General features: G+C 35.3%; 1 protein-coding gene across 1 annotated transcript in view; it reads right to left on the bottom strand.

The window, feature by feature from the left end:
- Nucleotides 1-14,914, bottom strand: part of LOC128244365 (uncharacterized) — a 36,011-nt gene extending 21,097 nt beyond the window's left edge. The window contains exons 1-22 of the mRNA XM_052962379.1: nucleotides 14,802-14,914; nucleotides 14,305-14,375; nucleotides 13,962-14,039; nucleotides 12,070-12,112; nucleotides 11,330-11,385; nucleotides 10,904-10,946; nucleotides 10,610-10,632; nucleotides 10,011-10,106; nucleotides 9,724-9,784; nucleotides 9,321-9,470; nucleotides 8,865-9,064; nucleotides 8,618-8,704; nucleotides 8,200-8,263; nucleotides 6,370-6,395; nucleotides 5,130-5,210; nucleotides 3,566-3,608; nucleotides 3,384-3,406; nucleotides 2,807-2,896; nucleotides 1,849-1,909; nucleotides 1,175-1,324; nucleotides 322-491; nucleotides 19-82 (exon numbers count right to left, since the gene is read on the bottom strand). Coding sequence (XP_052818339.1) covers nucleotides 19-82; nucleotides 322-491; nucleotides 1,175-1,324; nucleotides 1,849-1,909; nucleotides 2,807-2,896; nucleotides 3,384-3,406; nucleotides 3,566-3,608; nucleotides 5,130-5,210; nucleotides 6,370-6,395; nucleotides 8,200-8,263; nucleotides 8,618-8,704; nucleotides 8,865-9,064; nucleotides 9,321-9,470; nucleotides 9,724-9,784; nucleotides 10,011-10,106; nucleotides 10,610-10,632; nucleotides 10,904-10,946; nucleotides 11,330-11,385; nucleotides 12,070-12,112; nucleotides 13,962-14,039; nucleotides 14,305-14,375; nucleotides 14,802-14,838 — 1,717 coding nt within the window. The 5' untranslated portion in view covers nucleotides 14,839-14,914. The remainder of the gene's footprint in view (nucleotides 1-18; nucleotides 83-321; nucleotides 492-1,174; nucleotides 1,325-1,848; nucleotides 1,910-2,806; nucleotides 2,897-3,383; nucleotides 3,407-3,565; nucleotides 3,609-5,129; nucleotides 5,211-6,369; nucleotides 6,396-8,199; nucleotides 8,264-8,617; nucleotides 8,705-8,864; nucleotides 9,065-9,320; nucleotides 9,471-9,723; nucleotides 9,785-10,010; nucleotides 10,107-10,609; nucleotides 10,633-10,903; nucleotides 10,947-11,329; nucleotides 11,386-12,069; nucleotides 12,113-13,961; nucleotides 14,040-14,304; nucleotides 14,376-14,801) is intronic.
- Nucleotides 14,915-17,385: the final 2,471 nt, after the last annotated feature.

The raw sequence follows: 17,385 nt of genomic DNA on the forward strand, positions 1-17,385 counted from the left end.
TCCCGTGTATGCACATACCTTCCGGTTCCTCACAATTCATGTTTGAGCAGTAGTAACTTCCGGTCCCGTTCATACACATGTTCTGTAATATGCAATATTTTAAGAAAAGTGCATTTAAAGGCGTAAAACTTAAAAGAACTAAAAACAATGTCCACTACTGTATATAAGAGAAGATTAAATAGTATGCCATATCGGGATTATAACACTTGTTTCTATCATCCCCTCTCCCTATTGCAAAATGAAATATGTTTATTTATTGTAAAAAAATGACCGATAATCAAATAACGGTTGTTATATATACCTATACTAAAGCGTTCTTACCATTCCGTATGGACACCGTTCTCCGCCGTACAACCTCTCCATGTGCACGGAACCAAAGTCTATATCAAGGTTCCATGTGGTGTCAGACAAGAACTGGCCCATAGTCCCGTTAAACAAAGCCTCTATGGCGTTCCACAGCTCCTCCGGTGCTTCAAAACGCACCCATATACCTGCATGTACAGGTGTAAACATGTATATGGTCCTTCGAAATAATTTACTAAAAATATCATTTTTAAATGAAAGTATCTCTCAATAGACGCTTGTAATGTTACGCCATTAATAAACAAGCAATACACAGTTAAAACTAAAGGGACAAGCCCAGTCGAAATTTCAAAAATTAGAAAATAATCTCTGTTTACATGCACAAGGCCAGACGACAATGAGCTAGAGACACAAATGTATAATCACCACATACATACATACAAACAACACAAACAACCACACACTCATCACAATAGTTTTTGGGTTTTTTTCTGTTAATGAATTGTGTGCTTCCAAACGACCTTTTTTCAGAAGTATATTAACGTACCAAGATACGTAACACAGACGATATATGTCAAATATGCTACAATAAGATTAATTACAAAATAAGGGTTGTTCTGTCTCATTAAGCGAATTGGTGGTTGTATTATTTAAATGATCGAAGTTTGTTATCTTAACAATTCTCATATCGAGGGGGTGTAAGCGAAAATGTTCTATCTGCTTCTTTATTTAATGTCACATAGAACATTTTCGCGTTCACCCCTCGATATGTAGTGAAACAAATCTTCATTGAAGACAAGGGTACCGTTGACATTTCTCTAATGAAGCATGTAAAATGATTTCGCTGTAGAGAACTACGATGATAACTTACTCCCTTCCCAAGCTTGAAAGTTGAACATCATGGCTGGCTCTATAGAGAGTGAAGCGGCGATAGCGGCCCGAATGTAGCCAATCACAGGGTCATAATGCTCCATTTGGACTCCAAACACGTCTCCAAACACACCATTTATCATGAACATGACTGTAATAAATGAAAAGAAAAAAATAAACATAAACATTTCTTTCAGCGGCCCGAAAGACGCAAAGCCCATATTCCTTATACAGATATAACATTTTTACAACTTTTTTATTTTTTGTCTTGGAAGGAGCACATTTTTGCGTTAATATATGCAACCCAATGATGTAAGATTGTTGACAAAAAATCAGATCGTAGATTTTCATATTTCCATTCGAAAATTTATGTTTTATAGCTTAAACCGTTTTACTAACGGTTCAAGAAAAATGCATAAAGCATCAATTTTTGAATTAAATATAAAGAACTGGGATCTAATTTTTTGTCAGCAGTCTTATATAACTGGTTTTCATGGATTGTAGCAAAAATAGGCTCGTTCCAAGGCAAAACAAAAGTTGTCAAAACGTTTAATCTGTGAGAGTGCAGCTTTAATAGGTTGAATAAATGTAGATACCAACAAAGAATGTAACTTTTCATTTGTGTTGTTGCTTAGTTGGCTTTTGTTTTTAAGTGATTAAACAAATATGACTCACCAGCCAGGGAACGACACTCGTGATCCGGTACACATTCCTGTCGGTCGTTACGCCAGCATACCTTAAGTTGGAAGCTATACTTTTAGAACAGTAATACATTAAAGTGTAGTTGGACAAGTCCAAAATTTAAACATGAAAATAGTCCTGTTAAGAGACACGAAGTAATGCCCACAACGATGCTGGGGTGGTATTCAATATTGGTCTTAATCTTATGTAAGAACGATGTAGCTAATCGGATTACTTGTTATTAATAACTGACCAATAGAGTGAATGAAGTCAATGATGTATGACCATAAGATTGACTTAAGATTTATATTGAATACTAGCCCTGAACGAGTCATACAAACGTATAAAGGCCCACAACAGAACTCACACGCATTAAAATAGCTTTGTCAGTAAATAATGGGATTACCGCCTTGAACAGTATGTGTCTCAATAGTTCACTGCAACAAAAATGGGTCACTAGTTTGTATGCTCACACTTGTCCAATCATTTTTCAACCATTAAAATGATTCAACTGTTTAAAAGATGTGTCCTCAATGTGTGTACTGCAAGGACATATATAATTCATTTGTAGCTCTTTATTAAGAATTTCAACTATAAATTGTGCCGACTGCCTCGATTTGAAGTATTCAAACAAGAAGAAATTGTAATGTTGGGAGTGCAAAAACCGGTTTAGACCTAATATATGGTTCCAATGATCGTTCAAATGCGGCAAATCAACTAAATCTTGTTTTTATCTAGAAATAAAAGTAGTTGCTAGAAAAGCCTTTCCTGTTTTCCCCTTTACGATAACGTTTATAATTGGTAAAATGACAAGGTCCTGAAGCCTACGTTGCTTTTTAAGATACAAATGGTTTTTAATTTTCTAATTTTCCCTGTGGTTAGCTTGATTTTACGGTAACATCTAAACAGAAAACAGTCTTCCAAAACAATATTAAACATTGTTCTACTGTACCTTGTAATGATAGGGACACCGAGGTTCGTGGTAGGAGTCGGCACACATGCTGGGATCTGACTCACATGAATGTGTTCCATAGCAGTAAATCTGGCAAAAATATTCAGCCACATATTGTGTGTTTATTTAAAAAAAGAAAAGAAAAACACACACTGTATGTCTTTTCTACTTTACAATTAACTTATTCTTAAAATATTTGCAAATAGCCACAGTTATCAATACAAATATTTGTAAAAACATGTAAGATTTCCTACGGAGAATCTATAAATATTCGTTATTTTCCAACATTTAAATTGTATTTGCAATGAATGACACATATAAAAACCATCAGTGCTACACGTATATTAGCAATTATTACAAATGATTACATGTGATCTAACAGTAGTTAGCCAAAAATGTTTATTGGTTGGTCTAGTTGCATCCAGTAACTACAGTTCGCCAATCATACCATTTGAATCAGCAAAGAAGCCTAAAATAACTTGTTGAGAAGCCATTTGTGATAACTATAAACTAACAAGGCCAAATTGAATATATACTATTGTATTTTTACATGTTTATGTAAATCAGTAATGCATACCTCTCCATACGGACAGGACTCATCTGAAAGTAACCAAATGTGAAATAAATATTCAACAAATGAACCATCGTACTAGAAAAATATATTACGACAAGGAGAGCACGAATACTTTACGGTATATATTTTTTTTAAATTATTTTTTTGTACATGTACTGCATACATGCAAAAAGGAAAATACATACCGTTATATTTGCATTGCGGGTATCCATCGGTCACGTCCAGATACTGAAATATAAGTTTTATCACAAACGATGTGTTACAAATTCGGGACAACATCAATCTCAGTACTATCAATGTAAGCTCTGATTAATTCGTGCTCAAACTATCGACGAACGTTCAAATACTGGCTTTAAAATAAAATGGCTGCCATTTCCGAATTTCCAGCTGCGAATCTATATCATTTTTGGCCCTGTTTAAATAGTCAATCAAATTCTTTAAAATGCGGGCATTATATCTATATCACTTTTCGGTCTAAGTTAAGTATTGATAGGTAATTATTTGGAGGTCTATATAAAATAGCATTGACTAGTCCGATGGGCGTGGTATGCTGTAGACGGACACAAGTTAACCTTCAAAACACTTCCTTATACAAAACAGCAGTATCCATAATATGTTCGTCAATGTATTATATCTTGTTTAGAAGTAAAGTAACACGCGAGCTGGGCATGCGAGGGACAGAAACGGTGTCACTGTACACTACAGACACTACACACAACTATATGATCATACAATTTGTGCATACAAGAAAAGAACATTGGGGCATTCCATGTAAGGAACAGAAAGGGACAGAAACAGGGTCATTCTTCATCTACCGCAAAAACTTCAATTCGCACTCTGAAAACAGATTTGAGAGTGATTCGTTAAAGCTTTCAGGTGTCTTCACAATCGAGATAAAACAAATACAAAAGAAGCATAAACTAAGAGACAAGAAAAGGTTTCTGAAAATCACAACGTACATAACACAGTTGCCTACATTGGACAAAAACAATGTCACTAGACAATGTTCAGATACACAGTTGCATGCATGGTACAGAAACAATGTCACTAGACATCACAATGTGCATATACGCAATTGCCTGCATGGAAATTAATCACTGGACATTATCAAGGCTATACACAAAATGGAAAATGCATTCATTTAGATATAAACGTCGTAGGCAAAAATGAGTCTTGTCGATGGAAAATAGACGTTTTCATATTTTCGAGGTTGCGAGTCTCACAAGTAGGCAATATAAGCTATTTTACCCATTTTCGAAAACATTGATACACCTTTGTTTTGGTATCCTACATATTGTCTAAACAGATGCTGTGAACGTGAATACTTCAACAGGTATCATTTTCGAAGTAGACTTCATACTTAATATATGTTAAGTAGCAACAAAACGGTGATATGCTGGTGCCATTAACAGCTTATATAGTTTAACAAGCCTCTGAGTCTAAACGGAACGACTGCTCACTGCAACTGGCGTCAACCTCGTTCACACACTGCTTGCTCATCAAGCAGTACAGCTAGGGATACAACAGCAAGAAAGTATGAAAGATACACTTCTACTGGGTTACACATCTATGTACACAACTATATATAACCTCGAAGTCTAAACGGAACGACTGCTCGCTGCAACTGGCGTCAACCTCGTTCACACACTGCTTGCTCATCAAGCAGTACAGCCAGGAGTACAACAGCAAGGAAGTATGAAAGATACACTTCTACTGGGTTACACATCTATTTACACAACTATATATAACCTCGAAGTCAGAACAGAACGACTGCTCGCTGCAACTGGCGTCAACCTCGTTAACACACTGCTTACTCATCAAGCAGTAAATCTAGGGAAACAACACCAAAGTAATAATAAGAGTAATTTTACTTTCGATTTCATAAAAACATGTATCATATGTGTATAATGATAATTTACCATTGAAATATTTCCTTTAAATGATAGAAGTGCAGAAAATGGTATCCGGGGGACAAAGATTCGATATGATTAAGCGGTTCTATCACTTTATCACGTATTATCACTCCTAACTATTTTATAGGGGTTATATGTGAATCGTTATCGTATCTAGGGTAAGGAATCACGTGACTTAAAGGGGTTATCACATAGATCACTACGGGTCAGTGATGTTAACTTCTAAAACTTTTTTGACAGAAAAGATATGAAAATATTTCTGTGTTCATAAAAATACTATTCTATTTTTGCTTCTACGCGTGTGAAATAATTTTTTAGTTTCTTGCATTTTTATGATGCAATCCTTGGCCAAAATTTCAGCGTTGCATCGTTCTACAAAATTCCGTCAAACTGAAATTTTGGCAAAGGATGGCATCTTTTCTGAAAATATTTGTATTAAATATCAGAAATGCGGTTTAGCTTTGCACCAAGTTCCTTATATATTCCATGAATATTATATAAATTTCTCAATGTGGTATGAATTAAATTATCATAGATTCCATATAAGCCGAAGTACCATATATGATGTTACAGGTTTCAAAGCAATTATTCATGGAGATTTGAACCAACAATTGATAATAAAATGTGAAGCATCGTTAGCGTTTTGTAAATATTTTATCAGAATTTCCGTGTTTGCTTACGTGGGTTCCATAGTGGCTTTATTGTTAGAAAGTTTACACTAATGGATATGAGCGGAGCTCTAACATTACTATCAATTATAGATTTAATAAGCATCGGCTAATGGATTCATGAAAATCAAAAGGTTATCGTCAAAAGATAGAATCGGCCCAATGTCCCATTAAAATAAAAACAAAAACGTTTCGTAATACGTTCAGACAGTGTAGCATTTCCCGGAATATTGAAATAAGAACAATAGTTTATTATTAAAAATGATGATTGAAAGTACCTAGTATTTTGCAATATCAAATGTATTGATCAATTATTGATTAAGTGACAGTGGTCCATTAGAGTGTGTGTTTTTTAATTGCTAGGTACGAACTATTATATATCCTATAAATAATAAAACTGGCACATACCTCTCCTTCTGGACATTGTATGTTACCTGGAAAAATAAAAACGAAATATATTTTGACAATGACAGCACAATGCAAAACGGTGGCCAAAAAACATTGATTGTATAAAGGGAAAAATATAGGTTTACACTTAATAGATACCATAATGCATTATTATGTTCAACTCATCCGACTTAATTGCACATAACAAACATCATACGATTTCTGTCCAGTTAAAAGACTATTAGCCAAGCAAATGCTATTTTCAATTAATAGCTACGTGGCTACAAATGCCCAAGTCAACAGGAGCGCCAAAATATCGCCTCTGTTTGTTTTTAACTATTTTTGTACACAAATCATATGTTTCTTTTGAATTTGATCATTTATGTCAAATGAGTAAAACGTTGTAATTCATAAAAATAAAATGAAATTAACTATCAGGTTCATTGTGCCACTTTAAATGTACAACTACAAGGTTCTTAACCTACCGAAGATACAAAACGGGAGACATACAACGTCAAGAGCAACAAGAAACCCCCAATATTTGCCAAAATATATATAATCCGAGTATAGTATGTCGGCGAAGCTATGCCTATTCTGTGTCTCTCGTTTAGTGACATTGTGCCATTAGACAGGGAAATCTTGCATGTTAGGCTACTCAGGTTGTCCCTGTAGTTTCCATTGTGTTATTATAACAATATATCATTGTCGTTGGCAATTAAAGCTGCACTCTCACAGATATACCATTTTTACCAACTTTTTTTATTTTTTGTCTTGAAAAGATCAAATTTTTGCGTTAATATCTGCAAACCAATAATAAAAGATTGCTGACAAAAGATCAGATCGCAGATTTCCATATTTCCGTTCGAAAATTAATGTTTAAGGCTTACTAACGATTTAAGAAAAATGCAAAAAAAAAAATTGAACTTAAATATATTAATCTGCGATCTAATTTTTGTCAGCCGTCTTATATAACTGATTTCCATGGATTTTAGCAAAACTTGGCTCGTTCCAAGACAAAAAATAAAAAAAAGTTGTCAAAACGTTCAATCTGTGAGAGTGCAGCTTTTATAATGTGGCTACAAAAAGTTATACAATTTAAATAGAATGAAAATATTTCTGAAAATGTTAAATTAATTTTAGGGAAGACAGTTAGAAATAAAAGTAGTTGTAGATATAAATTATAAATAAACTATATAACAAAGACACAAGTAGAAAAATCGTAGAATTCAGATTCAGCGCCCCTGGTTCTGTAGTAAGCACTAAGCAACCAAGTTGAATACACTACTGAGGTTATATACCTAATTGGTGTTATCTATCTTATAAACATATTTCCTAATTGCACCGGACTTTGTCAACAAATTTTTTAATTTAGTTTTTGGTGAAATGAACATACTTTACATCACACTATCAGTTAAGTCGACATTTTCGTTTGCAGCTAGCTGGGCAAAAACAAGCATTCACGTATTTCAACCTGTGATTATTTTTTCTTTCTTGAATATAAAAAAATGAACTCGCCACTACCGAGTTTGCCCTTTTAAAGCTACAACCAATGTTAATGTTGACATTTTCTTCAGCGAGTTTATATTCCTTACTTACACCTCTCTGATTTAATGTTTAATATTGTCCTTCAGTTCATAAAATTACTATAACCATATAAAATAAGTGGAAAGCATGCAAGGTGCAACTTGAGGCGAACCTTTGGTCATTCGCACCAACTTAAAACCGATTTTTTTTCTATTTTAGTATGCAATGGTTCATTGTCGAGTATTATATCCATTTATTCTCTGTAATAATCATAAAATAAGTTCACTTAGACAATTTGAGGATTAGGGAGAGATATGAAGTTCTTACCGGATGAACCATGACAGTCTTGATCTGAGCAGTAGTAGCCACCCATATCGTCCTTGCACAGAACCTAAAATATACACGTAACTTAATTGTACATATACTAAGTATGTATGATAAAAAATGGATACGTATACGGTAGTCCATAAAAAAGCATAGTCTCGAACATGGGTGCAGGAATAGAAACTCATGATACGACTGGACCTGAGACTGAAACAACACTCCAAGGTTGACACAACAGTTGTAGTTTTTTTCTTTCAGTTCTACGATAAAATTATACGTTCTCTTGAATCAAATGTCCATTACCAATTTACTTAAGAGTAGAATTTATACATTAAAGAGGTAAAAACATGGTTTTCGTTTACAACATAAATATACGAAACACTAAACTTAAGCTATGACAGCGCCAGTATTACACACAAACCTCGTAGTCGGCGCAAGGCATGTTCGAGTCGCAGTCCGGCACAGCTCCGTTGATTGACACGCATTGTCTTGTCATCAAACAATAGATCTACAAGACAATTCAATTCATTTTTACTGTTGTGTTTTTAAAGTAGTACTCGCTTGCGAAACACGTATATTGATACTATGGTTTAAACCAGATTGAGGTAATCAAGTTTTATCCTTATTGGTTGCCTAAGTTTATAAAGTTAAAAGAATAATAAACTGACCATGCCATCTGAACAATGAGATCCCATATCGGGATTATCCCCGGGATTCGTAATCGGCAAGTGCTCGTAAATGCTGAGGGAACCCCAAACGATATCGAGGCTCCAATCGTCGTTGGCGAGGAATTGCCTTTGCTGGTCATAGAACAAAGCCTCGATTGCGCTCCGAAGTTCCGGGGGTACTCCAAAATGTACCCATATGCCTGTCATAATTTTTAATAAAATGTAATCTCGACATATTTTTCTAAAACATTACCTAACCCTCACCTTAACCCTAACTAGCGCTCTAGTGTGCCACTACAATCCCAGTTTGAAAACAAAAAAATGGAAAACATATACATAATCCGAAAACGACACACATGCTGTATTACATTTAAATTACTCACAGCTGCTAAAAGACGACGTTTTAAAATGCACAAATTCATTTGTCTCAAGTTGTTATAACATCACACATCATACTTCCTTCCCAGGCGTACAACCCAAACACCATGCCCCGGTTGACGGACAGGACGGCCGCAGTCGAGTTCTGGATGTGGGCCAGGGCGGAATCAAAGTGCTCCCAGTTGGGCCCAATAACTTCCGGGAAAGATGCATTAATCTGGAACGTCACTGCAAAATAACGAGTTCCAGTTAGTAATGACAAATTTGCCTTTGAAAATGAACATTTTACCGAAAAATGATTGTAAGAATTATCAATATTAAATATTAAAAATACCTTTACACTTAGACAAATATTTACGGTTTGTCATTAAATTTTATATCATTTATTGAGAGAAAAAGGGTTCATAATCCAACATCCCTTTTGGCCATTAATGGCTCATCTAAAGCCTTCCGCTAGAGTCGCGAAAACAATATGACAAACCAGAGAGGAAGTGACATTGGTCGTCCGGGACACACTCCTGCCGGGCGTTCTGCCAACAGACCTGACAATGCAAATAGTTAGTGAAAATCAAATTTTATTTCTGTTCTGTGCATGGCACGCAAATATAATAATCGTTTTCCCTCTCTGTTTACAAATTAAGTTTTGTATATTGGCATTCTCATGTAATCCAGTTCTTTCGGAAGCACAGTGACCTTTCAAAAATAACAAAATAACTTCAAATTCCTGAGTAGACCCACGTGCGAAGCACGTGAAAGACGGACGAGTACCTGGTATCCACGTGGGCACAAGAGTTCTCCCGGCATAACTTCACACGTAACCTTCTCCTCGGGCGACATGCAGGACCTCGTTCCCGAACAGAATATCTGAAATGTTAAGATCATAAATACATATAACACACACTAGTTTACCTGGCGGCATCATACAATTTATAAAAAGAATCCTATTTCCATTTCAAAGACATTTGTTTCTGGCACGCATTGTTCTTTAGCACTTTCATCACATTTGTAACATTCATCAACCATTTCTCTTTCTAAAACCAATCTTAAAACTATATACAGTAAAACTGCGATCGCTCGAGGACGCCGGGGACCGAGCCAAAACATCGAGGGAACCGATGTTTCGAATCACCCGAATTTCAATTTTCCAGTCTGTTATGAAATATCTTTCAGTGTCAAACCGACTGTTTACTAAGACACCGATTATGTGTTGCGTTGTGGGAATCGCTCATATGTTCAAAGGCTGTCGTTTTCTAAATGTAAAAGAAATATCAATAAATGAATACATAGAAATGTTTATTTTTACAAAATTGCCATATTGAAACATTTTTTTGTCACTGAAATTGCCTCATATGTTTTCAATTTTGTACCTCTCCATAAGGACACGACTGGTCTGAAAGAATAAAAAAAAGTAAATTACGAAATCGAAATCATCGATTTTTTTAAATCATTAGATGAACAGATATGAACAAAAAAAATTATTGATATACTTACTCATCAAAAAATCTGTTATTTTTGGACTACTGATACAACATTTGAATAATAATAAATAGTATGGAAGTATACTGTATTAAAGAAAAGGATGACTGACATATATTTTATTCAAATGCTACATTTATAAAATAGAAGGGACAGGTCAGGAGGGAGGGAGGTTGGGTACGTACCTGTTGGTCTACATTGAGGAAAACCATCGCTTGTGTCAAGATACTGAAAAATGACACAATATTATTTAAATAAATTTAAAAAAAAACATTTGTCAACTGTTATTACGAACATCAAATTGCTGTGTTGTACATTAAACAGAACACAGAAGTGAATTGCCTTAACAGCCCTCACTGCGTTACAAGTCAGTATTAGTTGTTGTTTTTTTCAAAATAAATAAAACATTTAAAGTCAAAATATAATCATTGTACAGTTATCGGGTTGAATCTGATCTGAGTAATTAATAATACATGTTTATACAAATGATAGCAACTACAAGGTTAAGTTAAACATATAAAGGCGTGACAGCGAAAAAGCTCTAAGTAACATTCAAGGACGCAAATAGAACCTCTTCACGTTCACCCTACGCGCTATTATAAATAATGTACCTCGTCGTGGTCGCAGTAGCCGTCACATTGCCCATCTTCACAGTCACCGTCCAGTTCTGAAAAAAAACATACCGTACTGTAAACAGTCACAATTAATTTCTGAAACAAACCATACCATACTGTACACAATCACCGGTCATGTCTGAAATAAACCATACCGTACTGTACACACTCACCGGTCATGTCTGAAATAAACCATACCGTACTGTACGCAATCGCCGGTCATGTCTGAAATAAACCATACCGTACTGTACACAATCGCCGGTCATGTCTGAAATAAACCATACCGTACTGTACACAATCGACGGTCATGTCTGAAATCAACCATACCGTAGTGTACACAATCACCGGTCATGTCTGAAATAAACCATACCGTAGTGTACACAATCACCGGTCATGTCTGAAATGAACCATATCGTAGTGTACACAATCACCGGTCGATGACACGAATGGACTAAATACTGAGAAATAGTTTTGCTGAAACGGAAAGTTATCAACGGTTTGTCTGATGGGAGTTCATCAATGACTATATATTCACATTATTGTATCCCGAAACCTTACGAACGACATATGATCTCACTTTGTCCACACCACCTGATGAGAGCGCTTTGTATAATTGCGTACGGGTTCATGGGTTGGTCGTCAATAAATAGAACAAAAAACTTGACCATTTTTGTTTTCTTTTGTTACTACACGCTATTTCAATCGAAAAACAATGATTTATATAGATGGTAACATACCATGCTGACATTCTTCGTAGCCGTAAAGATTCCAGTCGACAATCTACAAAAGAAGAAACTCGCGTAAACTTTAGTAGATATGGGCCCATGATTAAGAACCTTTTCAAGTCCGAGACTAGACTCATAACAAAATATAGTATACAATGACAAAAATAACCTGAGCTCCCTCAACAAATAGTTAAACTTTTAAGTACTAGTTTAATTTAGCCACAGTAAGTTTACTTCCAATTCTCTGCTACAAGGAAAGTGACAGTTTGCTGTCTGACCTCAGATTTGAGACTCCTCGAGTCTTCGATAGAGGAAAGTGACGGTTTGCTGTCTGACATCAGACATGAGACTCCTCGAGCCTTCGATAGAGGAAAGTGACGGTTTGATGTCTGACATCAGACATGAGACTCCTCGAGTCTTCGATAGAGAAAAGTGACGGTTTGCTGTCTGACATCAGACATGAGACTCCACGAGTCTTCGATAGAGGAAAGTGACGGTTTGCTGTCTGACATCAGACATGAGACTCCTCGAGTCTTCGGTAGAGGAAAGTGACGGTTTGCTGTCTGACATCAGACATGAGACTCCTCGAGTCTTCGGTAGAGGAAAGTGACGGTTCGCTGTCTGACATCAGACATGAGACTCCTCGAGCCTTCGATAGAGGAAAGTGACGGTTTGATGTCTGACATCAGACATGAGACTCCACGAGTCTTCGATAGAGGAAAGTGACGGTTTGCTGTCTGACATCAGACATGAGACTCCTCGAGTCTTCGGTAGAGGAAAGTGACGGTTTGCTGTCTGACATCAGACATGAGACTCCTCGAGTCTTCGGTAGAGGAAAGTGACGGTTCGCTGTCTGACATCAGACACGAGACTCCTCGAGGTTTCGATAGTCGTAAACAGATTGTCACAAATGTGTTTAGGTGGCAAATTATGTACATTATATTTTTATATAAGAGGCCCATTGGATAAACATGAAGGTTGTTCTTACTTATAACAAACATTGATATTTGAATTAGAGTGCGATTCCTCTAAATTTGGCAAAACATTCCAAAACGGAAACCCTACACTTCTTGATACAATCAAGTCATTGACTGGATGCGTTGCTTGTTGATGTTTTGTTTATCCGTTTGAAAATATTCAAATAAGATGATTAAATAGCGAAATAAAAAGCAAATTGTCGAAAACTGAAATAAACTTGGTATCGATGTGTACAATGCATTGAAACTAACTAACTAAAGTACCACATAGTTTACAATAAATTTATTTTTCGCAGTTTTTTTCCGTATTTTTCCATTAAAAAGATTTAATTTACTAGGTATGTATACCTAGAAGAATTCATTCTTATGCGTGATTGGCTAGTCGATGTTATCACGTGATATAACCAAGTTATGTATATAGCTTAAATATTCCTACGGTATAGGGTTAGCCTTCGTAGCACAATGGATACATGACTGGGCTGCAATTTTGGCGACACCGGTTCGAACCCGGTCTAAAAATCGATGTTTTTTTACATTTTGGTATTTTTTTTACAATTATGATATCAAAGACTTCTTTATTTTTTAATTGTCCTGAGATTCGTTACAGAAAAAACTTTTTTGATGCCAATCTGGTGAATAGTCCCTTTAATAAATATGTTTGTCACTGATGGAATCATCGGCTGCATAAACCACATAAAATCCCACATCTTCAGTAGAATCATTTCGCGTTGGCATTGTTTATATGTGTGGCGGATAATGGTCATATTAACTAGTTCTTTCATATCGACTTTTCTAAAATGTAAACGAAGTGATAAATGTCTAATATTAATATCATGCAAATTATTACCCATTTAATTCAATCTCGTTATAAATGCACCAGGTTTTCCTTACCTGCTGGGTATTTATATCGATACACAAAATATTTACCTCGTGATCTCCGCACGAGAGGTGGTCAGGGCACGTGCCGTCCAGATTCACACACCGCTCCCGCATGAAGCAGAATATCTGCACGGGAAATGGTTACATTTGTTGAAAAGCTATTTATTTATTTATTTTTCCAGTACCAATCACATTCAACAAAGCTTTTTTTGTTTTATATAAATAATATAATATATTTAACGAACATATTTATACAATTTATAATATTTTTTTACGTTGCAATTTTGTTGCATATTTTCAAGATGTCTAGTCTTGAACATTTGCCCTCATAAATATTCAAAGCGTGTCATTGAATCCTTAAAACCTAATGTGTTTGTCTTATGACTCGTACCTGTCCTTCTGGGCAATCCCCCATACCCATGGGCTGGCTAACCACTCCCGCTAGCAGACATGCCATTAACACTGCAATGTTAACATCATCATCATCATCATCATCATCATCATCATCATCACCATCATCATCATCATCATCATCAGTCACTTATCACCACCATCATTATCATCATCAGCAGCAGCATCATCATCACCATCATCAGTCACCAATCACCATCATATACTGAGTACCTTTTAACATTATTATCAGCAGTGACAGAAGCAGCAGGTATCATAACGAAAACATAAGTATATGAATAATTTATATTCAATGCCTCAGTTATTTATTTATTTTCCAAAACAAGTAACAGGTTTCCTTTCATCAAAATTCCTAGTAACATTTTTGTTCTTAGGAAGGGTTTGAAACAGTGCATTTCTGCTGTTGCAATCTCTCTTAGGTACGAACTCGCTCTTAAGACTGTTTGATGAAATCCCCCCCCCCCCCCCGATACTTACCGCAGCAAAAACTCGACATTTCATAAGTCCAATCCATTGTCGAATAACACGGATTTCTGATGTATTTCTGTCAGTGCCTGAGACACCACCGTGCTCCAGGTAGGCAAAGACAGGACTGAATGTTCTGTGACTGCAGGCTGTTTGTCTGTTACGGGTAAAATCAATGACAGCCAGCCAAACGCTGGCACTATAAACCCGCGATGTTAATGGCAACAGCGATATACTTCATGAAACATAATAGGAAATATTGACTATATCAATGGTGCTTTACAATTTGTGACGTCGTCTGCGAAAAGAATCCTGGCGTGGCATTAACTATGCAGAATGTATCACCCCCAAAAAATGAACACAGGCGATCGGGTAATAAACGGAAAAACACATGTGTGAAAGATAATTTTCAAAGAAAACAGCCCTTACAGCGTTTCTATATTTTGCAAAAATGAAAACGTTTTCACCTTCATGCATTTCTAATTATCTAGCCAGCATTCTGACAGACACATGGATTCGAAAAAAATGTATCTCCATCTGCTATTAAGATTGTAAGTTTATCTTAGATGCATTTATCGAAACAAAAAAAAGTTAAAAAGTAATAACGGAAGGTTAGCTGAAATAAAATTGTCTGTCTGTTGATGTTGTCATTTTTAATTATTACTTTTGTTTTACGTTTTATTGCGTGTTTAAAAAAAGGCAATGAAAGAACTTTAATACACAGTCAATTCGTACCTTTTATGCGCTTTTCACTGTGCAACAGATGATTTGAAGGAACAAAAACTCTTTTTTTTTTCGAACATAAAAGTTTTTATTTTGTTTAGGGGTTCAGTATTTAGCAAGTATAATATATAATCTTATACGTTCTCACCTACAAACATTTCTTAAAATCTAGACTGCTTACTGACAGACGTAGATTCGAAAAATGTGTCTCCAACTCTTAAGATTGTAAGATGTAATACATAAACCCATTGCAACATGCAAAAGGTGTAATAAGGAGTATTTTATCAGATTTTGGCTCAGAAAGCATCTATTTCGGAAAGTTTTTCTACGGAATGATTTGTGTCACGCTATTCAAGACTACACAATTAACCATGATATACTTTGTATTTGTGTTTTTATAACCAGAAAAGGAAGTTAATTTACTGTTTTTCTCGATTTAATTGCATATTGTCTGAAAAGACATCATCAAGAAACCACCAGACAATGTTAAAGCTGCACTCTCACAGACTGAACGTGTTGACATCTTTTTCGTCTTGGAACGAGCAAATTTATTGTGTAAATATCTGAAAACCAGTCCAAAATTGATGTTTTTTATGCATTTTTCTATAACCGTTAGTAACGGTTTACGACATAAAACTTTATATTTTGAATGGACATATGAAAATCTGCGATCTGATCTTTTGTCAAAAGTCTATCACCACTGGTTTGAAGATATTTTCGAAAAAAAATGCTAATTCCTAGACAAAAAAAAATGGAAAAACGGTAAATCTGTGAGAGTGCAGCTATATGTAGTCCATAAAAAAATTTGAAAACAATTAGATATGATAGCAACGTGCAAAAAAATAAACATAAAAGATCAGGCAATCCATACACATTTAGCTGATTAGCCGCAAAACAGACTTCGACACTTAAGCACAAAAACAACTGTATCAACATACGCAAACAAAGCTCAAATGTAAGACCAAGCCCCAATATCACGAAAATACTTAAGTCAAATCTCAATCTCAGTCTCAACTCATTTAATCTCATAACAGCTTTATACTGATTCAATATTCTACACGTTTTACCCTTTTTAAAAGAGCATTTCCTCAAAGAGTATTTTGATTAAACTATTTGGGCAAAATTTTATATAAAAAAAAGCATTTGAGAGCAAAAACTGTACTTGAGTCTAATTTATTATTTTTGAGTTTTACTCAAGTACATTTTGTGCTATAGAAATATTTTAAGAATATTGAGCAATTATTTAAAGCAACAAAATGCACAAGAGGATGAGCTTTAAGAACAGTAAAACTTGAGACGTTTTGAATAATGTAATACTGTAACGAGGAAAAATTAGTTTAGAATGAAATTTAGATTTGATTTGAGTGTTTTCATGATAGTGAACCCCGCTTCAATAACGATCTTTAGGCTTATAAAAGATGTTAATTTCCACGTCCAACTCCGGTCTAGGCGTAAAATGTGTTTCAATACAAACTATCGTTAAAATATATGTTGTATAGATGATGTCCGTAACTTATTAGGGGTGCCCCCCCCCAGCAACGTAATGTTTACGACTTAGATATCTTATTGAAACAGGAGCCCAGGACACAGTGTATCACTTAAATATTTAATTTCACGAGCCGACAAGAGTTCATCGAGATCAAATAAAGGTTATATGCAAGTTATATGTATGCACGACAAAGTCTACATTTCTTCAGAAAACAAGCGGCACACAGTTAACTTAAGCAAACTGAGTTTATTTGCTCACAGTAGTGTGATCATCCTGGGGCGGTATTCAATAACCCATTAGATCTAACCTAAGATTAAAAGTATAATCTGAGTGTTTTGTTTATACTGTAAAAATAACTAGCGAACAGACTGAATAGAATCACTG

This window comes from Mya arenaria, chromosome 8 (assembly GCF_026914265.1).
Source record: "Mya arenaria isolate MELC-2E11 chromosome 8, ASM2691426v1".
NCBI lineage: Eukaryota > Metazoa > Mollusca > Bivalvia > Myida > Myidae > Mya > Mya arenaria.